This window comes from Patagioenas fasciata, chromosome 1 (genome assembly GCF_037038585.1).
Source record: "Patagioenas fasciata isolate bPatFas1 chromosome 1, bPatFas1.hap1, whole genome shotgun sequence".
Lineage (NCBI taxonomy): Eukaryota > Metazoa > Chordata > Aves > Columbiformes > Columbidae > Patagioenas > Patagioenas fasciata.
Window position 1 is genome coordinate 22,496,592 of NC_092520.1, and position 24,198 is coordinate 22,520,789.

The 24,198-nt window shown below is 43.4% G+C and overlaps 1 protein-coding gene across 6 annotated transcripts in view; it reads right to left on the reverse strand.

The window, feature by feature from the left end:
• Positions 1-3,618: 3,618 nt before the first annotated feature.
• The window catches only part of ATP8A2 (ATPase phospholipid transporting 8A2), a 347,902-nt gene continuing 327,322 nt past the window's right edge, over positions 3,619-24,198 (reverse strand). For all 6 annotated transcript variants that reach the window (XM_071804368.1, XM_065830605.2, XM_071804354.1 and 3 more), the window contains 2 exons: positions 19,153-19,244; positions 3,619-10,901 (listed from right to left, as the gene is read on the reverse strand). In XM_071804368.1, the coding sequence (XP_071660469.1) occupies positions 10,804-10,901; positions 19,153-19,244 (190 nt within the window). In that variant the 3' untranslated portion in view covers positions 3,619-10,803. The remainder of the gene's footprint in view (positions 10,902-19,152; positions 19,245-24,198) is intronic.

Consider the following 24,198-nt stretch of genomic DNA (forward strand, 5'->3'; position numbering starts at 1 on the left):
AGAATCTTGTCTGCCATCACAGGCTCTTTTCACCCACTTAGTAGGCTTCTAACAGCAAAAGTAGAATTCAGGTATTCAAGAAAGAGTAGAAATAACATCTTTTCTCCTAAACACAACAATCCTCCTCTTTCAGGTAAGAAATCCCTTATTTGCTGTTATCCATCAGTCCTTCAGGAAACCTCCAGCAAAATCAAGGCAAACAATAATACATCAAGCTGAAAAATTGTTTAATTCAAAAGATGAGTCGCTTTCCAGCAAGTCTTACACATGTTTAGCACTGAAGTGGCTCAGGGCATGGCCCAAACTGGTTTGTATTTGCAGGTTAGCCTGAAAACAAAAAGACGGCACCACTTTGGATCTTATCAATGCTCTCAAACCAGGGCAAGTGAACATCATGTCAGACAGCAGTAATAAAATAAAATGACTTATCTATTTCCCTTCCAAGATACTGAGCAACTTCAATCTGGTGTGGACAGTACTTTGAAAGCACACAGGCTGGCAGAGCCTTTGATGCTGCTGGGCAGAGCTGAGCTGAGCCACAAACCTCCCGGTGCTTGATGGGGCTGCGGCCACCAGCACCAGGGCAAGGCTGACCTGTGACAGGACATCTCCTCTGAGACAAGGACACCACCATGTTGTGCAGTCTCTGCTATGATTTATTACCCAAGTGGTAAATATTAGCTTATGCAGCTGCTAATTCCCTCAGTATTTGCTTTTGAGAGAAAGAATCCCATTGGCTTCACACAGCAGACAGTCCGCACATGACTGTAAATGTCTCGTTATGGAGAAAAAAAGTGATCCTCAGTTTACATCAGTGCAAACCAAAAGCAACTGCTGTAGACCTACTGTGCAGTGAGAATCAGGCTCTCACTTTTAAAGCTAAAATGCCACCTTCACTATGTATGGGTATATACATGTATTTGTTATAAAGGATTTAATTAGCACATGTGATACAGGCACACAGTTCTGATACCAGGCACATCCAAGTTAACTGACACTAGGACCACACTACATTTTTATCCAGACAAAATAATGTATTAATGCGCTGGGAGGCAGCTCCTTCCACAACCAGCACCACAGAGAAAAGGAGGAGGGAAATGGATCAGCACAGTTATAAATCTAGTGTGTGTTATACAAACCCAACCCAAGGGTCCCTTTCTTCCAGTCTTCTTTCTCCTGAGGGACCAGTAGGTGCTCCTGCTGTCTGTACTCGTTACCAGCAAGAACCACCAGCTCCACAGCATCCATCAAGACCAACAAACCTTTCCCCACCCTGGACACAGCTCACATGATGTCTGCCCAAGAGGCCCCTCCTCAGCATGAACAGCTGAGAAGTTGCAGTGGTTTCAGTGATGTTCCCAAGCCTCCTTTCTCCATAGCCCCAGGAGAAAACCTGTGTCTCCATCCAAGTTTCTGAGGACTCACTGTGCTCCAAGCGCTGGGGGAGCTGGAGAAGGCGTGGGGCTGTGCCGGTGCCAGGTGTCTGCGTACTGCCCAGGAGCACTCACAGAGAGGGATTGTGTTTCTGAAATCTTCTTGCTTAACATTCCTCAACTGGACCTTTCTCAGTTACACTTTTATTTTTTAATGCTCCCATTTTAGGCTTGAGCATTAATCTATGGGTTTAGGGACTTTCATTCTCTTTTGGTCTGGTTTGAGGCACCAAAGACTGATGGCAACGGACTTAACAGCTGCTCCGACAAATATTTGGCTGTGGGACCTGAGCACTAGACGCTCTGACAGCCTTGCCTGTTTAACCGTGAGAAGGAAAGTCTCTGAGGTGATTAGTCAACTCATATATCTAATAAGGGGTTTAAGCAGCAATCCATTATATTTAACCATTCTGAGAATCATTTCACTTTTAGTGCGCTGTACGAGACGACAGTGCAGGGAGCACTCAGCTCAGCATCGAGTTCTCCCACCACCAGCAGAATAAAGCTTTCTCAAGTTTATCATCAATTTTACTTCTGTGTAATGGATTGCCCAGATGTGCAAGAAGCCGATCCGCACAAAGAAGTTCTGCTGTATACGTCTGCGGGCTGGACGCTGCTACGGAGGCCCCGGGAAGGAGACTGTGTTCACCACAGCACAACAGGGATACACCAGGAGTTCATCGCTGGCTTTTTATTTCTCTGCAAAGTAAAAGCAGGCACTGGGTCTGGCTGCTGGGATGAAAGTGTTCTGAAATGTGCTCAAGCAATGACTTGTTAAGGGAAGAGGGGAAATTTGGCTTACGAGTCCTTTTTGTTTCCTAATTTAAAAAAAATCCAGAAGTAATTTGTTATTTTTAAAAAGTCTCTCTATGCTCTTAAAAGTGGTTCTGTTGGCGACCTGTAAGGGAAAAAAAACCCACATTCATCAAGTTATAGCACCCTAAGGAGGAAAAGTTTTAGCCAGACTATATATAAATATGCATTTTGTTCTTGATAAAATCTGTTCAATTTCAGTATCTAATAATATTTGGACAAAAAGACCTCTTTGTTAAAGCTCAAACACTTTTACTTTCTATACAGATCTTATAATGCGCATTCCCTGTTGTCACCAAAAATCAAGTAAAGCACATCTTTACTGCAGATTTAACTTCAGCTGTGGATGAGTATCACCCATGACTTGGTGCTTTGCTGAGGAAGGACGGTGCTGTTGCCCCCAGCTGGCTGTGCCCTGAGATGTCCCCCAGCCCGGCTGCTGCAGCTCCCTGGTGCACCAGCCCCCAGCAGGCCCCACATGAGGGACAAGGTGGTTCACAGTGACTAGGAAACATTATTAGTTAAACGGAAAGAACAAACTGCAGCAGAGAGGATCACAGCACCTGTCCCCTGGAGCGTGTGGATGCAGAGCCACTGGCAACATGAGAGCCTTTGTGTGGTGCTTCATGCTTCAGTCTTGCTTGAGGCGAGTGAGCTCGAGAGGTTCTTCTCCAGGCAAGGCAACGTGAGCTCGGCAGCGTCACCCAAGCACCATCAGTGGAGAGTGGACGTGATGCTTCTGATGAGGCAGAAGCAGAGGAGACCCTGCTCCTGCGCTCAGGATGGTTTGGAGAAAGGCATGTCTCATGTTCTTGCATCACATCTCAATGCGCCATCAGACCCTCTCCCCCTGCAAACATGGGAGGCTGTAGGCCCGGGGCTAAAAATGCCTCTTGCAAAGATAGCTGCAAGAAGGAAGCAAAGGAGATTTTAGGGCTTAATTCTCCCCTGCTGTGTCTATGTGACTTACCTAGGGCAAAAGATTTCCAAGGTTTATTTTGGTGAAGCCTTGGTGAAATCAAATGTATCATTTGTAGGAGAATATCTGCCATCTAGTTTATATAAAAAGATGTTTTTTCCCCACTGGAAACATGATTCGAATATCAGGTACCTGCTGTAAGCTCACCCATACCATTCTTATTTTGCCATACTAGTCTTGTGTTCAGGGCCTGATTTGAGATACACTAAATGAGCCCAGGCCTTGTCCTCGGCACTAACAGAAACAGGCCCCTAAAACACACCCAAAAGGTCATGAAAAAATAAAAATAATCCACTCACCAGCTTTGCGGGCTAAATCTCAAATGCATTTAACATTGAACTCATGCTGCAAAACTTGCGGTGGTCTATAACAAACAAGCCTCGGTCCAGTGGATTGCTTTAACAAAAGGTTTATTGGAAATATTTTTGTGCAGACATACAACAGTCAACAATGCTGTTCAAAGCTACAAATTTTCTAAGTTTTCTGAACCTTCTAAAAATACAAGTAAATGACCTTCATTTGTATTCAGTCTGGGAGGGAAACAAACTCCACTGTAATGCGATGCTGTATTTAAACTACCAGAGGACATTAATAGGACGTGAAAATGGTAACACTTCTAGAGGAAAAAACCCACACACCACCGCTGCTCTGCTGGGAGCCAATTAAACATCCCCCCACAGCACTGCTCCTCTCTGCATATCCAGATTAAAAACTCCCCATCTGAAACAATATTTAAGCAATTCGAGTACAGATATGACAGACAAGCGGGCACAGGACTTGGCTCACTGATGAAAAAGATGCTGTTAAAGATCCTGTCACTCAAGCCGCTGAATATTTGACCTCTTGGCGCAACGGCCTGCACTTCGGGGGCAGGAGGAGGGACGGGGGGAGGTTTTCAAGTCTGACGACTCTTCCAACACACGCATGCACACACAGTCCCAGAGGACTTGGCTGCCTCATTGCTTTACATTATCTGGAGCCCTTTTTTTAACAATTTTGAGCAACTTTCCAGGCTAAGAGCCCTTGACAGGAAAAAAGCAAGTGCCAGCATTCCCTTCCTCAATCAAAATATCAACCAGAAGGGTGAAGGAGAGCATATGCACTGTCTGTTAAACTCCGTGTTTTCTAAGGAACCCTGCAGATGTTTTGAAATTGATTAATTTATGCCAAGACAACATCTGGAACATCTTCGCAGAGAAGCCACCCAGTAAGGTGGTCAGAATTTAAAACAATCAAGTCTTTCTGTTAATGTTGGCTTTTTCCCTTGGCTTCATCACTCCATAATTACAAGGGTACTGACCTCCCAGCTACACAAAGTGACAGTCTGGCAATACATTAGTCTCTTCTGCATCATTAGACTTCCGTGTGACTGCCCAGAGCTGGGGTTTGACCACACAGAATGTGTCATTTACCCATTTCTATTTCTCTTTAGTAGCTATAGAGATGCTGAGGGAGAATGATCCCCTCGTGGCATACTTCAGGAGAACGTGTCTTACCTTCCTCATATATAAAGGGAGTCTTTGGAGAAACACCAGCACTCAGCTATTTTACTTTCTGTCCACACCACAAATGAAGAAGCCATGAATCCAAACAAAACAACCCCTCAGCTTCACACTCCATCACAATTAGACCCAGATCCCCAGAATAACAAGTCCCTTCCACTGGCCTGGGGTACAGGAACCTGCCCAGGAGCAACACCCAAGGAGAAGTCCCATTAACCCTCTGTGAAAACCACTCCCTATCAGGACTGAAATAATTCCAGTGCTCAATTCCTGTGGATCCGTGAGGCAAACAGCAGCCAGTAAACAATTTAGCCATCTGTCACACCCAGAAAACAACCTGCTAGAGCCGAGGGACATGTTCCCTTTCTCCAAGCCCAGACTCAGCCTGGTGCCAGAGAAAGCTCAGCTTCAGGAGATAACGGAGCTTTACAAGCTCACAACTCAGCTCTCCGCCTCCCTTCCCAGAGTTGAAGAAAGGAACCAGAGCAGGTCTATCACAGCTCTTCAGGGAAGACCGAAGAATCCCTCCCCTCTTGCCTCTAACAGCAGCAGTGAGCTCAGCCAAGCTATTTGGTTTCCCAGTCCCTTCACTCCTCCGGACAGCCCATCCGAGAGCACATTCCCAACCAGATAAACCCGGCCAGGCCGCACGTCACCGAGAAGTCATCACCTGTGGGATTTGCCTGTGTGGCGACGCAGCACAGGGCACTTTCTGGTTTTCATTTGCAAACACAGCTCAAAACCTCCGTTAATCTTGCTGCTAGGTACAAAAAGGTAGGGAGTTATTCTCTGCACCCATGTGGATTTCTTCTGTTGTCATCTATTGTACTGACCCGTCTTGTAGTCTCCTCCAGACACACCGCTTTGGTCAGAAGCACTGAAGGGCTGTGGAGGCTCTCTTGGGTGTCTGGAGGACAATGAAGTTTTCAGGTAAGAGGATGTGCATTCTCTCTCTCCTGGAGCTGCTCAGTTCTGAGAAGTCAGTGTAAGCAATATCATAAGACTAGTGAAAGTAACATGGCAACAGAGCTCTGTTAACTGTGTAATCAAACCAAGGAGACTTGCTCCAATGCCACACAGGAGAAGAAAGCTGTAAGAAAATAATCAACGTCTGGTTTCACCAAACAAAGCACTGAGCCTTTCATGTATGGTATAGAAAACGGGTAAAAGCACATTTCAATCTATTCTAACAGGAATTGTTTGCAGTCAACCCAGAAGGCTCAGCACCAGGAAGAATAAGCTCTAGAAACCATCCATCTGAAAGCTCAGGTCATGTCAAAGGCCTGACCTCATCAGCACTAGCAGGTCATTTCCAAAGAAGCAGGGGCTGTGCTCCTAGAGCAGCTTGTTTTACCCCTGCTGCTGCTGGGAGAGTCCCACTGGCCACCACCTGTGGTACAAAGACAACTGTGCCATCACATTACAGAACAGGCAGCTCCTTGGGGCTGCCCCTCTTAGCCTGGCTGGAGAGCTGCCCTTCAGAGGGGGCTGGGACACAGCTCCTGCGCAGGAGCTTCTGAACAACAGTGACGTGGCTGCAAGTAAGCAACACACTAAAGAGAAGCATCATCACTTGTTCACTCCCCAAGTGACACAGTTGCTCACAAAGGGCCTGACAGGCAGGATAGGAACAGGCCACGTACAAGTCCAGTTGTCAGATTCATAACTGGCTGAGTCTTCATCTCTTGGATACCTCTTCGCACTGTCCACAGTGATGATTATGAGTTATGGCTAGGGACAACACCTGGATTTGAATTCAAAGGCACTTCGGCTGTGCCTCTAGCAGCCACTTGCAGAAGAGCCCCAGGGTTGTGCCCAGGGGACCCTGCAGGTACGGGGCACTGACGGTCTGGATCTGCTCAGTGCTCACCATCCTCAAGGCAGCTTGGAGCTGCAGCACAGGCTCTGGAAGAGATAAGTACAAAGGCCCTTCCTTATAGGACAGAAGCAGCCCAGCTGTCTGGAGACTGAGGATCACGCATGGTCCATGCCATGTTCCAGAATCAAACTGTTACCCAGATGCATCGGGTATAGCACAGACATGGCCAAATTCTCCTCCATCAGATATTTCACATCATCACCACTTATTGTTAGACTCAACAAGACACAAAGAGTTCCCTCTGACCGATGTTTAAGGCATTCATACTGTGGGATGATCCAAAACTAATGTAAAATATCCTCAGTGCTTTAAAACTCAGAAGAATTCTGACAAATCCAAAGTGCTTCTCAGGAGTGAACACCCACTCATGGGCTGCTCTACTTCAAACTTGAGCTGTGAGGCATAACAGCAAAAGTACAGTCCTCAGAGCATTTAAAAATGAAATTAAGTCATTATTTATAAAACTGGAAAATGTAAATAGGGCATTACTAGTCTTCACTGGTGACTGGAGGCAATGCAAAACAGTAGATTTGATGAGCTAGCCCCAAAGGGCAAAATGAGTCTACAGGAAAGGGACAGCATAGGGAATATACACCTCACAAGCTCTTGGGGTTGTCCACAGAGGGCCAAGTTGCACCCAGTGTGGCCACTGAGCATGCAGCAGTCCTTGCATTTCACTTATTCTGATCCACCTGAATTTTCTCTTCTTTATTTATGAGCATTGACTGTCTCCCAGCAAACACACTTCAGTACATGCTGTAAAAATAATGTAATCTTGGTAACAGGAGACTTTCCTGCAGCATCTGCTGGTAGCTGCTGGCTGAGGCAGGAGAAGAGACTGTGCATTTTTGGCATGCACTGAGAGGCATGTGGCCTAATGAAGTACAGATTAGCGAGGCTTGACTGTTATCTTAATTTACAGCCCATATAGTTCATGCTAACTCCACACATTTTTAGATACATTAGCAGCTTAGTTTGACTCAAATACTTTTATTGGTTATTTGCCATTTCTCCTTGACAAGTTATTACTGACTTCCCATGCTAGCTCCCTACAGCAAGACCTGAAGCCCTGTCAGGGAAAAGTAAATGTCAAAAGACTTCTCAGCAGTGCTCAGCTCAGGCTTCCGCTCTCCAGCTTTAATTTGCTACTAGGCAATCATTAAAGGAGCAGCAGCTTCCATGCAGGCGACAGTTATGGTGTTACAAAAAGGAGCATCCAGGTTTAATTCAGGAAAATCACCACTCCCTCCTGAATATTCAGTGCCCCCCTTGTCCCCCATCACTTTGGTCAGCACAGAGAGCTGCCCAAGAAACCCTTTTCTGATCAGCCCTAGGTAGTCAAATCTGGACAGTCAAGCAGAAATCTCCCATTCCTTCTGCTCTGATACCCTGTCTAGTTGATAACACTTTCAAAAGCTGCTATTACTGCTACATGCATTTGCATTAATGAACGAGGAATTCTGTTGATGCAGAGCAGCTGCCCTTCTCCTTTTGCTAACACACCACTGGAACACACCTCATCATTGTTCACCAAGACAGGCAACTCCAACAGCCAGGCTACAGCATATTACAATATATTAATTCTTGTAATGACTCCAAAGAACAAGAAGAATGCCAGGTCTTGACCTGGGTGGGCTCTACAGGATTAACTCAGCTAGAGATTAAGGCCTTACAGTGATGATAAAGTCTGACCTGCTCGCCCCAGCGCCACATACTGTATCGCCCCGTGACAAACCCCATGTGTAATTCCCATTGAGATGACATCCAACACACACACCTCAGCCTAAGCCACTATTCACTCTAGGGAGGGTTTGTGTTTGTGACGCACACTGACCTCAATTTACAGAGAGGTCAAAATTATACAGCCCATAGTCTGCACTAATAAAATAAATCACGTTAGATGGCAGCTGCTCCTCCCCAGCATATCTCATTATGTTCTATAAAACTTTGTTGCACTAACTTAAGAACAGAAGAAACTCTAGGATCCTTTCCACTCTCTGCTCAGTACATTTACTTGCCCTTCTTCATTATTCAGAGGCTTTTAAAAGTGGTGTTTTTTTTTTTTTTTTTGTATTCTCATGAAAAGCCTCCAAATTGTTTACATACCAATGTTTAGTGTGGGGCTTAAAGTACAAAGACTAAGTTGATCTCACGCTTCGCCTCAGTGGGAAGTTAATTTTCCTTGTGTTGCTACAAAAGGAAGAAACAATTAGCAGTTTTGAGGACAGGCTTACACCACATATTTCCTAAATAGATTTTGTTTCCAACTAAAAGAAAGTGTTTAACAGGTTAGATCAGCATTAAGATTTAAAAGCTCCTGGCATCAGGTTTAGCCTCCCTTTATTTATCCTCTCAACTAGCATTTGCGCCTTTAAACAAAACTCACCTCCCAGAAAATATATACACCCACACTTGGCCCCCTGACATTCACGCCTATGGAAAAAATATTTGCACGTATCCCTTATTGCATAATTGTCTCATTAGCACTGCAGAAAGAAGGTGATGACTTTTCCCTCTGTGCCATCAGCCTAATTCAAGAGCAGATCCCGCCTGGTGATGCAGGAGCAAAAGTGGCTTTTTAATGTGGAAGGCGACTCCGAGCCCCGGAGGTGGCACTGGGAACTGAACTCAGACACTTGAGTGCCAGCATTTACTCACAACCCTTGAGGAAGATTAAGCCACTGGGCCAGGCTGGCATTTTCCTTTTCCTCACTAAACATAAATATTCAAATTGCTTTTGGGTATATTTAAATCAATAAAAAGTTCTGGATGATGGTCAATAGGGCAAAAACAGTGCCAGCTTCTTAAATGTACAGATGTAGTATATGCATTAACCACGAAACCTGGCTAAAACACAGCAGTATTTACTTTATGCTATTCAGAAGCATGGCTTGGCGACTAAAATTAATAGAACTTGTCTGGAGGACAGCATAAGCTTTCTAAGAGCTCTTTCAGCTTTAACTTACGCCCTAGTTTTTGCCGTTTTTTCAAAATTCCAATCTATGCAGCAGCACGCCTGTCCCGCTGGCACAGCGAGGCCGTGGAGCCAGCGTTCCTTCCAGGGCTCACAGCTCCAAGTGTGCTGGGAAGCCTGTTGATAGATCAGAACTAGAAGAGCGGCTGGTCTGGCTGAACAAACAGCAGATCTCCTCTTCACCATAAGCAGCTCTGCATACATACATGTGTGTGCACGCATGAGTGTAAAACCTTCCTAACTCTCCTTTGCAAGCCTGTCCTATCTGACCAGGGAAATCTTTAGAGTTACAGTTAACAGCCTCCTGTGCAGACGCACATAGTCTTTCTCAGGACCTGACAAGCTCATACCTTTTCAGAAGTTCTCATTGTTTTGTTCTACTATTAAAGTGGGAATGGGATCATGGAGGGAAATCCCAGGCTACACTTGAAGTGCACATCCAAATACAATGTGCTGAGTTACCAGATGGCACTTACTCGAGTTCCTCTTTGTGCACAATGCCACGCACTCAAGCCAGCTGCCCTGCCACGCTCTCTGACTTCCACATCCTGGCTTTGAGAGCAAGCTATTCACTGGGTTCTAGAAAGCTAAGACAGAGCCCTAATCCTGTAAGAGGGCAAGAAATATTCTAAGTTATTCATTGCTATCTTGTGTTATTCCATTATAAGGCAGCAAATAAGCATTTTTAGCTACAGACTGTGTTGCCATCAAAAATTTTATGCCAAATAGTCTGTTAAAAATTTCAGCCAAATTAGTAAACAGCAAATATTAGAGGGAGCAAGGTCTGCATGCAGCCATGTGCGCTTGGTCTGTGTGTAATGAAACAGGAAATCTCAGCACCCCGTTCCAATTAAGCGAAGGCTGATTTCTCATGGAACATAAATTTTCTACTTTTCTCCCAGAACAACCTTATGCTGATGTTTTAAATAGTGGTAAAACATTGTTTTTAATTTCACACCTCACATAACACAGTCAAATGCTTCATAACAACATAAACAAAACGTTAGGCAGAGCTTTGTGACTGAATTCAAACAATGATTCTCCCCCACAATAGGTACTCCAGGTTTGCAGGGAGAATACAGAAACTTGTTGGCTAAGGCCACAGAAATGAGTTCTCTGGTGTTTTGGCTGCTGCTGCCAACCCTAGTCAAGAATACGTTAACAACAGTGGATGCATTGATCCAAATCCCATTGTTCCCACCACCCATCAAGTAAAGAACCAATTATTCTATTTCTGCTCTTCTTTTGGTTGTATCATAGGATCGTACAACTTCAGACTGGGAAACAACACCATGTTCTTCTTGGGAAAATGCATACCCATCTGAAAAAGCAAAGGAAGAAAAAAATCAATCAGTGGAGTTTGGCTCAAGGGCACAGCCTGTTTTCAGGAACGGTTTTAGGTATCACTGAAGTTACATGAATTAGACTGCAACCATCTTCATTTCCGTGTGGCACAGAGAGGACATCTGCTGCCAGCTCTGTCCTACTGCTCCCTTCCCCAGGCCAGCTTAGTGTACCAGGTCAACATTCCCCTCCGAGTTAACCTGACTAAGAAAATACAGATGGATTTGGAAGCCACGTTTACTCCCATAGTGCAGAGCTTCTTTAAGCACTTAACAGAAATCTGCATTTTGGCTGGACTCCTCTATAGTCTGCTTGATATCAGCAGTTTTCCTAGAGGAACATGGAAATGTCTAGATCACAACTGGATCTGAGTCACACCTTCTTCTTAACTCCATTCAGGAATTTTTTGGTACAAGTTTCCAGGTGGCATCCGACAAATCACACTGACAAACTCTCGATTCTCTTGGCCTGTCACCCATATCTTGAATAGAGTAAACGAAGATCTTCTGGAGGTCTCTATTTTGCAAGAGTTAATCCTGTTAGCTAGCACAATCCTCTGGTCTCCCCAGAAACCACTCAGATGAAAATAACCATGTTTCTGGTTTCTTTTGAGGTATTGTGGACAAGGCAAGTGACATTTCTAACAATCTGCAAAACACCACACTCCTGGCAAAACAGTCACAACAGTTAATGGACCAACATGGTGAAATACCAAACAGTATTTAAAGCAGACATGACCCTACAGAAAACTGAAAAGAAAACTAGAGCAAAGAACAGTAGACTCTACAGCACCAAGGAAATGTGATTTTGGGGTGAAAATGGGTAACCAGAAAGGAAAAGAAGGGCATAGTTAGAAAAACAGAGAAATGGAAAAGTCACAGGCTACAAAGAACCAGACAATGCTCTGCAGGAGGAAAGCTGTCAAGAGTCAGGAGGTGCGAACCCTGCCTAGGAGAACCTGAGCACAGTACCATGCCTAACTCTCCATGCACAACTCTCCATTTCGCCCAAACAGCTCTTGAAGCAGGAGCTTGTGAATTCTGAATCCTGACGCAGATCTACCCCAGGGTGAAAGGCACAGAATCAAATAAGGACAGATGTCCCAAGTACTACCCAGAGATCTAGCGAACATTTGAGTCCTTCCTTAACAGGCTCAAGGTTTGCTCTAGGGCAGTTACCAAGGTGAGATAAGGTTGGAGTATGGCATGTGGAGGGACCCTGTGGGAGAATGGCACATGGGGCTGAGCACCCTCACAACGCAGGAGGGGTGTGAGGCCCCCCAAGCAGCTGGGTGCTGCAGCCTCCTTTGAAGCAGATGACTGATACTGGTAAGCAGGAGAAACCCAGGCAGCCAAAAATTATTTGTATCCCCCAAGTGAGGCTTGTTGAAGCTTCACCTTGACAACTAAGTTGAGACCAGATGAGCTGACCACAGATGCTCTAAGGACTCCTGGATCTTTTTCTCTGGCTGACACTTGCACACAGGTAGGGTGGTGAGTAAGTCCTGTACAGATGTAGGATGCTGAAAGGAGAGTCCTACAACATGAGGGACGATTACTGTTCAGTTAATGGGGAGGATTATCTCCTCTCTCACAGAATGCAGGTAAATGTCACCTCTGAAGCCACAGGGATTTTGCTGTAGGTTTGAGCTCTTAAGGCAGAACACACATTCCCTTCGCAGGAGAGTGCACTGTCAGCAGGTTAGCTGACGGGAGCTACAAGCACAGTAGGAAACCTTTGACGGTAAATGGAGGGGATTCAAACAGAAATACATCATCCAGAACTAACTCCACTCACATCTCCCTCTTGGAGTGACTGCAGACCTGGAAGAACTTTGACTGGATTACGTGACTGATCATCCCAGGATCCCATTTTATTTTCCCTGAGCAATTCCATGTCAATACATACACAGCTACAGAGATACAGGTTGGGTTTTCCTGCCTCTAGCTGGAGGTTCAGAGAATATATTCACAAAATGTGAATTCTCTTTTGGAAAAAGTATGTGTATGCTGGATAATTGCAAAGGAAATACGAATTACACAACAAGCCTTCATTTATAAAAAGGTGAATTCATAGTTAAACAAACACCTCCAGTGGGTTTGTTCCATGGTAAGGGCCAGCACACAGTTCACTTTTTTGGCTAAATTCTCAAGGGAAAGTAAATTTGGTCAAACACCATAAGCTAAAGCCCTATAAGACTGAAGTCCATGCCCCATAACCTGGTCTGCATCAAGCTGGCTTTACCATATTTACTTATCCAGTGAGATCATTCAGTGCAGTAGATCCTTCATCTGCCATAACTACTGCAAATCCCGCACTGATCACAGGAGTATGTGGGGCCCAGCAACCTCCAGGTATCTTCTCATGACCTGCTTATTTCCAGTGCTAGCACAGGCCTATAAAGAGTCAGGTGACCCAAGCACTCTGCAAATCTAATGCAAAATGTTCACTACTCTTAAAGCAGCAGAAAACACCTTAACAAGACAAATCTCGAGCAAAGATGATCAATGGTTAAGAATACCAGTGGTATCCTTACATCCTCATGTTCTTGATCCATTCTGGAATATCAGCAATGAGGGATTTGCATGTACATCACAGGAAAGGCTGTGACCCCCATACTTGCACACCTCTCTACTTAGTTGAAGCTCAACATTTGGCAGTTTATTCAAAACTCTTCCTGTTGATCTCTGTACAGGAAGATGAGTTCATATTACATTTTTTTTAAAATTCACATTACAATTAAAATCAAGCTTCAAGCTGTTCAGGCAGCTGACTGTGATTTGCGGAGTCAGAACGCTGCGAATGCTTGAGTCCCATCCACACTCCCCAGGCAGCTCTACATTTCCACTATTTTCAGACCTCATTCAAAAACAATGAAAGTTTCCATCTGCCAGTTACCAGGGAACTTTTCGGAAGTCTGAACTTTTCCCCTAACGCTGGTTTTAAAACCACACCTATGAGCCTGCCCTGGGAACAAGGCCCTCATTGTCTGTCTGTCCTGCAGCAGCCCAAGGAAGGAGCGTGTTTCTTTGGGGCTTTCTGGTCACAACTCACTCATGGCTGTCACAGAGGAAGGACCTTTGTACTCAGAGAACTTCTATTAATTGAGGGAAGGAACACTTTTGAATATATGTCAGTGGGGCTCATTTGTTAAGAGGAGATTCACATTCTCATCAAATCTAAGGTTTCACTCTCACTAGATATTATCAGGCAACCTACTGAATTTTAAAAGCATCCTGTTGGGTTTTTTTAAAGCTTTGATATTCTATTAGTAGATTGGAATCTAGTCTCCCATTAGGTTTCTAACTTAACACACTCTTCTTCTGTTCACTGCAATGGCCATTCTGGTCTGTGCAGTGCTGGATTAGAGAAACCATCTCCACACATGTGTCTTGAACACAGATCATAACCCTGTGCACACCCAACAGCCCTCACACATCAAACAGCTTCCAAGACCAGCACCAGAATTGCCCAAGGTGCTCTTTTTATTCCAAAAAATCTGCTCATGGAAGGACTGCACAGAGTTTTAGTCACTTCAGGGATTTATTTTAGAGGCCTCCTCCTCCATGCATTCTTCTCTGATACACCTGAACTGTCTGTCTGGGGTTTGTTTAGCCCAGCCAGCAGGAGGGCAGCTCTCACTGGAAGCCTGTCAGAAACCTTGTCTCCTGCAGCACTGCCCCGGTTCATACACGGGGTGCTCTTAGGGTTTAGTATATTCCAAAGTATAAAACACATTTACCATCATGTTGTTTGCCTTTGGAGAAAAATTCTCAAATTGAAATTAATTAAGTTTTAGGGTTGGGGATGGGAATGGCTTTTTTAAAAAAAATAAAATTTCCTTCAAAAAACACTGCTTCTTAGGTATAAAAAATCTCTCTGACATAATAAAAATCAATGTTAGGGTATCACTTGGCCAGCCAAATTCTTTCTCAGGCCAAATGTCTGGTTCTGCATAGTTTTTAAGGAGATTTGCTAGGATATTGCAGTTCACACTTACTAATTAAACAGTAAATGCTAACTCAGCTTTGACTTCTCTGGCAACCAGCTTCCACTTACCCTGGGAAAGCAAGAGCTGCTCAAATCTTGAACATTTTGATTACTGCTTACAGAAATTAATTTCTCTGCTGATCAACTATGCCTGTGTTTTCAAAAGGACCCAAGAGGAATTGCTGACAAACAGTCCCATCTCTCATCCCAGATACTAACCTACCAGTATTTGCATGTAGAAAACAGGGCAAGATGCCACAGCATCAATTAAGAAAAAGAAATAGGAATAATTAGTTCAGAAGTTGATCTTAAAAGATTGCAATTCCACTTGACGGTCAACAAAGATGTAGCTTGGAAAAAATACAAAATGTATATGATACTTCAAACACATGCAAGACAAGATGAAATGGAGTTTAAAAAGCATCTCGAGTGTCTACCCTGTTGTTTTTCAAGTCAAAATACACCATCAGAAAAGTGAGAGGAAGAAGGTGTCTGCTAGTGGAGAATGGTGGGATTAGAGCCCTCAGCATGAACACATTATTATTATTTATTATTCGCCAGCCCCCACACTGTGAAATGAACCTCAGATGACAGGTGCTTTTTCTCCATTGATTAATAAGGTGAAAACCACACACTCTGCGTTCAGATTTACTCTACGCAATCTCCATATTCTGTCAAAGGAAGAGGGATTTTCTTTCCTAGCATAGGAAATCTGGGCCAAGTGCAGTAATCCTCATTCAGGCATGGCTCTCTGCATTTCAGGGGGAGTTCTGCTGGAATAGTGCTTAACAAGAGCGAGATTCAGCTGTTTTTAAGAGCACGCTGAGACAAATGGCAGCTAAACATTGGCAGGGGGTATTCAGAATTACAGGAGGGAAATGGCACTACAGGAATGGCACTACAGGAACTTCCCTTAAAGATGGACTGGTCTGAGGGTACCTGAGCAAGTGGTGAGCATCACCCTTCCCATCCTGCTGGTAAGGGTCTGGGGCACACGTGACAGATGTCAGTCATGTGGTAAGAAACGGGAGGTCAAGACCATCTTTTGTACCTACAGAGACTGTCTAAAGGAGATGCTATTTTCACAAAGTCACAGCAAAAAAAAAAAGACCTGAACTTGGATGGAGACTTGGAAAAAGCTCACCTGGAGAAAACCTCATTGCCAGCAAACCCTCTGAGAGGGAGAGCTTCTGGAAATCATTCCAGCTTCTTCCCTGGAGTGCAAGCCCCACAGCACACTAAAGACTTGTCTGAGAGGAGCCTGCTGGCATTTCTTGCTCACTCTTAAGAGGCTTTAGAAAGCAAATGGCAACAGGCAATCTCCAGTTTCACTAGGCACCTTCACCAGGAGCTGCACCAAGCTTGCAGGCCAGCACAGTAACTGCTCCTTCCAAGATTCCACCAAGATAGTTTTATGTTAGCACATTGGCTTGAGAACCACATCAAAATCTTCCAATAAAGTCTCATGACAATGTCATCCAACAAACCTTTTTTTAAAGTTTTCATAATGAAGTTACACCAGTAGGAAGGAACCAGATGATCTTTGGCAGTACTGTTAGTAGATAGTTTTCTTTCATGCTTCTGACAGCTCTATGTGCTGTAGGAACACAAAACCAAAGCCAGAGCAAGAGAAACAGCCATAAAGGTCTTACACACTCTCAGGGCATACCTTTCCAGATGGACGGGGGCTATTCTCCAAGGTAGCCAAACTGAGCCAGGTTCTCTACCGGCAGGAGGCATTTAAGAGATTAATTGTGTGGCTCTGCCCCCACTTTGGGGGCTGGATCTCCCAGAGCCTGGTGCTGTATAGGAGCACCCCAGGCACCATCCTGCCTGCAGGCCTTGTGTTGTGCTCATGCTTTTGGAGAGGGGCTGGCTCACCAACAGACAGTCAGGGAAACACAAAGTGAGCTGATGCCTTTCGATACAGGGTTCTGCAGACTTAGTCATCTTTTTGCTCTCATCATAGAGCACTGGTAGTAGCTCTGAAACTCCCCATGAAATTTTTCTCCTTTCCATATGATTAGAAACAAAGCTTTGCTTCCTCTCCAAAAATTTGGAAACAGTTGTTGTCAAAAATAAAGTGTCTCTAAAACCGGTACTGCATCTTTATGTTCTGTGCTAAGAAATTTAATCCCATTTTCTTCCCTTGCTAGGACCAAGGCAATTGATTTGCTTAAGCCTTTGTCAGCTCTAACTAAACAAACCATTTTCTTGCTTTATAAGCAAGTGTCAGATTCAGAGTTGGAGTCACACAAGCAATTTTTGGAAGAAGTGGCTTTTTCAGGCTGGGAACTTGGATCCTGGTGGAAACATATGAACAGTTCAAGACTTCAAACAGAGCGCTTGTAGTGTGATTTAAAATATTGGCCCAGCATGTCAAGGCTACTGCCCTATTCATCAACTATTTGCTTTGAAGATTTCTAGCATTTAGTAAACAGTTGTACAATTTAGGGTTGCGAAAACAGCACATATGTTCCTTGGATTTCACATGGCCTTGCACACATAGCAGCTACACGACATCGGAAAATTACATTTGACAAGAGATGACAGAAATTTTAAAGAGTCATGGATATGCCATTCAAAGTATCTTTCAGTACTAACAGCTTCACAAGCAAAATTTACATTCATGTGAAAAACAGACGGCTGATTGTAACCTGACTTGCCTGGCCCGAGTCATTTACCATGTAATCATTTGCATTTGTAGGGAAGCTGGTTATCCAAACTAGGGTTTATTTTGCTATCTCATTTTTCTTTCCCAATAGCTATTCACCTATTAACCACCTGCTGATGTGTTGTAGCAGACTAAAAGCGTGTATCAAGTCTGACCAGTCACTGCTGGTGCATCTCCCTTCTGCACTGTGGTCTCTACAGCAGACTACTTTGACAGCAATTTATTGATGCATTTTATGGATTTCTTCTGCCAATCATCACCTTTGGAGTCTCCTCAGAGAGTGTGTTTGCATGCCCAAAGCCATGCTGCTTTGACACTAAGGATTAAATGCTGGCAGGAGTACACAGTTCATAGGGTTGCTCTGTGCACCAGCCTCTCTTCCCAGGAGCAACAGGACTGATCTCTAGAGACCCTACATCCCTGGACAGTGACGGCCTTGTAATGGCTCTATAAGGGACAAAGACTATCAGATCTGTCACTGTCCCATCACTTACAGTCAAATTCCCTGTGAAAAATTTAAATACCTCAAGCATTTGGGTTCTCAAATCCCAGCCCTGCCTCAATGACCTAAACCACAACAGTTCTGCTACACAAGGTGACACATCCAGCAACGAGATCTGACTTCCCTGGAATTCTTAAATAGGCACGGGTGTCACTTTTCACTGCAACAGCAATACAAACCCCAAATCTTGAGTGCCTGCCGCTTGCACTGTGTGCAGCAGTACTGCATGCTGCAGGGCTATTTTCTTCAGTAATATAAGCATATTTTGACCACCAGTTTAATCACAAGAGAGACTGCATTTTACCACTAGAAGAGGTTGACTGGACTCTGGTCCCTTGAGACAGTGTGTTCTTTCAGTGTGTATCTGGCCTACAGAGCTGCTAGATTATTTTTAATGCCATGGAAGTTTTTCTAACACTGACAAAAAACTGCCAGGTCCAGCAGATCAAGGCCTGTCGCGTATTCCTCTAGGAAAACGAATAATTGGATGCCCTCCACACCAACAAGAAATGCAATTTATTGCAAATAGCACCACTAGCAAGGTGTGACCCTGCTTCTCTTCTCCCAGCAGAGGACAAAGAGGGAGAGGAGAGGCAGTTCCACACACCATGGCTTTCTTCATCAGAAACACACAGAACCCCTAAGTGGCATTCCTGAAACACAGCTGTATTCTCAGCTAACCACAGCTAATACGACTTTTCATAAAGAAACCATTTCTATTTAAGCTAGGCACTATCACAACATTTATTTTATCCTGCAGATTTCTTGATTTTACAGTAAGCTAAAGACTATCAGGATTTTATATTTAGAGAACCTGTGTATTGGGATTTTGTGATTTGGGCCTGTGGATTGGATCCTAGGGAATTATCCACATTTGAGCTCCACTCGCCTAGGGCCAAATACACTAATTCCACTTCCAAATGTATGTGTCTTGCTTGGCAGTTCAGCCTCTGCACTAGATTATCTCTACCTACAATTTAATTAAAAAATAATCACCCTTCACTTCACTCATCTGGGACCGACTGCTGTGAAACACACATGCATACATGATCTGCTACTTACGCGATACACTTTGCTGGACAGAATGAGCACGGAAAAGGCTCGGAGGAGTTTTCCTGCCGAGCCTTTTTAACAAATGATCACGTTCGTTCACGCTGAGGGAGAGAAAAAAAAAATATACCAGTGAGTAACCAGAAAATTTCAACATAAAAGTCAACTGTATTTGAAGTACTTGGCAGCTTCAGCTTTGCCAGTATTTAAGATGGTTGTAGCATGAAAAAATATTTTCTCTTTCTTTAAACTGCACATTATCAACAGAACTCTCTAATAACAGAAACTCCTCCTTTCTAAGGTCATTTTGTGTAAGTTCACATTTAGTAAATCCATCCATAATATTACCATCATTGTGATTTCTGCATGCCCAATGCCTATATATTATCACATTAAAAAGATTTCTCTTTAGTATTATGTACAAGAATCATGGCACTCACAAACTGCCTTAGAGAGGAGAAGCAAAGCCTTGCAGCTTACCACTTGCTAAAAGGCTTCTATCACACCTGCAAAACAGCCTGAAGCAACTGAAGATGGGACCCATAGTTAATTCTCTTTTCTAAAGAACACTCTCATTTCTACCTCTCATACTGGAAAAACAAACAAACAAACAAACAAACACACACACAAAACCAAAAAAACCCACAACAACTTCCTATTCAGTTGATTAAAAAACCCTTTCGTTTACACAGTTCCTGTCAAAGGCCTGTAAAATTGATTCTGAATTTACAGGAAGTGAAAATACAAACTTATGGTGAAAAATGAAGTACGCGTACAACAGGTTTAACAGATGCATGCAAATCATTAGAGACACTCTCCACTCTGATTTTTATTAAAAACACGACTCATTTAATCAAGAACTTCATGGCCAGAATAAACAAGTGATGGTTAAGGTCTTGACCTTTCAAAGCATCCTATTACGTATACGAATCCCACCAAGTTCAATGCAGTTTGAAAATAACGTAGGTGTCCAAATCTCATAGGATCATAGAATTGTTTTGTACTGGAGTCTTAAATAACTGCTAAATGTCAGATTATTTTGAAAAAGATATTACAGTCTGTTTTAGTTGAAAGTTCCTGTGCGACTGGGTTGTTTTTTTCCATCTTTCCTGTGTTACTAACACTGAGACTGAGCCAGTGCATAGATGGGATCTGTCTGCTAGTGCAGCTCCTTGCAGTGTTTTTATCCCATTTGCACCACATTTACACCGTGCTTCCATTTTCACAGTCTGCTTGTTCTTTCATGTCTTTAATCACAAGCAGTAATTCCACTGGTTATGCCACAAACATGGATACACATCTGAATGCCAACGTTGATATCTTTCTTGGATTAGATTACAAATTCACATACATTTGGTACAGGGAGTGGAAATCCCAGCAAGCACAGCTGCTGCTGTCAACAAACTTACAACAGCTTTAACCAAACAACTCCCTTTCATTGAAGCAGTTTTCTAGCTTCAAACAAAAGAGTAACCAAAGAATCTCTGAGATGCCTATAATATGTAATCCAGCCATGCAGGCTTATATTCCACTTAATAGTCCATTAGGGTAATATCCAGGCTCATAGTCCTCTGTTCAGTGCATAATGAGATGTCCACAAAAGAAAGGGAGGAAATCCTTTTTTTCCTGTGGTCCCTGGGCTCAGGCACCTGAACCATGGACCCCTCCTTCAAATGTGGACCAACTGCAAGCACTTTCAGACACTTGGTCTCTTCCCCTCATTCCCTTGGCACCACAGAATCACACCCGCAACAGATACACCAGGTTGCTTTCCCTGTTTGCAATCAGTAGTATCCCTCATTTTAAAATAGAAGTTGATACTAGATTTGGAAGCAAAACTATAGATACCAACGGAGACTGCCAAAGAATCTTTAAGAGCTCTTGGATCATGAGATGTGCCTGTGTGCAAAGAAGAAAGTAACACAGGTTTCCACTAAAACCAAGGTTATAGCAAGGAAGATTCTAGATATCTTGGAAGATTCAGCTGGTTAAAAATGCAAAGACCAGCTGGCTGTAGGAAAATCAAGTACAACACAAAGAAATCTCCAACTGCTCAAAGCATAACAGAAAGCATGTATTACAAAGGATCACCAGGTGAGGGGATGGTAGACATGAAGCGAGACATGAGATTTCTCTAATGAGAAATGAAGTTGTCAGCCTGCAGAATCAATACTGACCAGTGCACATGCAAACTAGTGATGCTGTATTGTTGTGCAGCCTCCTCCTGACTGCAGAGGACTGCTGGTACCTGTGAGTCTGCTGACTGGTAAGTGTAGTGGAACACTGTCTGAATCTACTGCTGTCCTGGGAATGACAAGTGGAATACTTGTTCATATTCTGCAGGTACAGAAGAACATCTGGGTAAGAGAACCAGAAGGTGGATTGGGATAGAAGGCTTTAAAAAGGAATCTTAAACCAATCAAAAATATTTGTTCAAAGGGACAAATAAGCAACATCTGCCACAAAATCCTTACACTGAGAATAGAATTAACCACCACAGCAAAAGGCATGAAGAACAATCTATCCGCCTACCACACAGCTACAGATGAAGTACAGGATGGTATCTGCTACAGGCCAATAATGGTTATAGCTCCTCAGGCTTCTACATGCAATGTGTGGAGCTAAGTGTGCTGTCAAGGGACTCTGAAAATGAGTGACACATTGCAGCCCTAAGGAAGCCAAAGCTTGACTATCTTTGATATTGCTAATCAACAATTTCAAAACTGAAGTCACATCTGATTTTCCAGTTTGGGAAATTATAGCGGACTGTATCTATGCAGAGAAAGAAACACTCATGGAAGAATTAGAGCATTTATGGTGTAAGTACAAGGGATAATGAAACAGACTGCAAATCAAGACCAGCCAAGTATTATAAAAGGAGCTCTTAATACAGAGAGGTAAATGCAACACAGCTATTCTGAAATGGGTAAGTATTTGCTTTATTAACAGATCTTAGATCTCCCAATACAAGCCTTGAAAGAAAAGAAATGTTAAGTGGGTTTCTTAACTGAAGTGTTTGCACTGATACCAACCAAGTCCCTGCTTTCAGGAAAGGTTTGTCTGCCACAAAGAGATAAAGATAAGACATCTCAGACTCCCTCATACTTTGATACAAAACTAATGATGACTTTGGCCTTGCAGGCACTGGTTTAGGCCTTGCTCCCAGAAATATTGCCATGATTTTAAGTGTTAACTGTGCTTTCCAGTGACTCAGAGCCAGTGCCTAATCCCTCCCACAGGGTCTAAGGAGGGCATCTTAAGATGCATCAAGGCAAAGGGATACGAGATCATGAGATCATCCTCTGAATACTGCATACAGTTGTGTTCATACTCAGGACCTCAAAAATGGTGTCTGAATGAAAGAAAGCACAAACCCAGACATCCTTATGGGAGTCAGTGACCTGAAAAGTGACAGTGAAATATGCTTAACTTGGTTTGTTGGTGACCTCAGAAGGGGTAAGGGAGACACATCATCTATCTGTAATTACACAAAGGGCAAAGGACACAGACAAAACACTTTGAACTAAACAAAACACATAGTAGCTTAGAAAAAAACCAAAACAAACTATTAAAAGTGTCCCAATTTGGAGAGTTACTATGAAAAAACGGGTTAAATCAAGTAATTACTTGAGTCATCTGAACTAGATTCAGTTGCTATCAATAATAAAGAATACTTTGTGCCAGGAATACTGTTGCAATGGCTTCCTTAGAGGGTAAAAATGATTTCTGGCTGGCTGGAAGTCTGTGCTAACAGCATTACACGAATTAATGAAGTGAATGACAAATCAAAAGGTAAACTAAAGGCAACATGTCATTTCATAACAGTATTTTCCATTCTGTGAATAACATGACTCTTCCATTTTAGTATCTGAATTGCTCTAAGGTGTCAGAGACCTTCATTTTATTTTTCTGTGTTCCCTTCTTCTCATCCCTCACAAAAGCAACCAGCCTTTAAATCTAGGCAACAAACATCTGGCTTTACACATTCAAATGAGGTGCATCAAAACAAACAGAATAATTCAAAGCTGACCACAAGGTCCCACTGGCTCATTTGCTCAAGTAATTAAAAAAAGATGAGCTTCACCACCAATTAACCTACTGAGCACTAATTAGCGTTAATGAGGATTTGCGGTACTTGGTACAGCTTGACCCAGAATGTCCTCCTGAGTCCACTAATTGGCTGGTAGCAAAGCAGGGCTCACAAAGAAGGGAAGGTTAAAGTGGATGCAGGTGTCTCTTAAAATTGGATCTTCCCTGAGAAAACACACACATAGCTCAGTTAAAAAAAAAATAATTCAGGCTGCCTCCTTCTCTCACAAGAATTTAACTCTTAAGAAATGAGTTTGTGTTTTGTTATGATTTACTAGAGGCGATGGAGAGCACAGACACACCAAATAGACAAAGACACTAGGCTGCCATTGGTTTTAACTTGCTGCTCTTCTGGAATATTCAGTCAGACACACACATGTAAAATGATTTAATTTTGTTTCTGCTTTTCCACTTTCTAGAAGGAAGAACTGAGCAACTAGTGAAGCCTTAGCAGGGCTGCTAAAGATGACACAAATGAAACACAGAAGCAGTGTCCAGCTGCTATCCCTGTGCCTTAAAAGCATACCAGGAACCCCTGATAGGGGCATGGCTCTTCAGTGCAAGATACCCAGCACCCACAGGGAAGCCCAGAGTAGAAGCAAGATACCTGCTTCGGTGGGTAAGCCTGTGGACAAGGAAGCATGTGGCTGTTTTTCTGTCATCTGAATAACTTCTGAACCCTCTGGCCCTACTGCAGTGTCACTGCTTCTTTATCCTACGGTGCTGCCGAAGTATTTAACAACAGGTAAATCATTGTAGAGCTTTATTTAAAACAGAAAATCTTCCAAAGCTTAGGCTGAAATTCTGCACTTAATTCCACAGCCTCCCTCCTACCCATCTGCATTTTCAAATGGAGCAGCAGACAAACCCTCATTCAGCCTCTTTACTTCCACTGTCACACACTCTGTTAAACTTAACACTGCCTGAGAAGCCTTGGCTGGCTGGCATTCCTCTCTGCTGGAAGAAAGG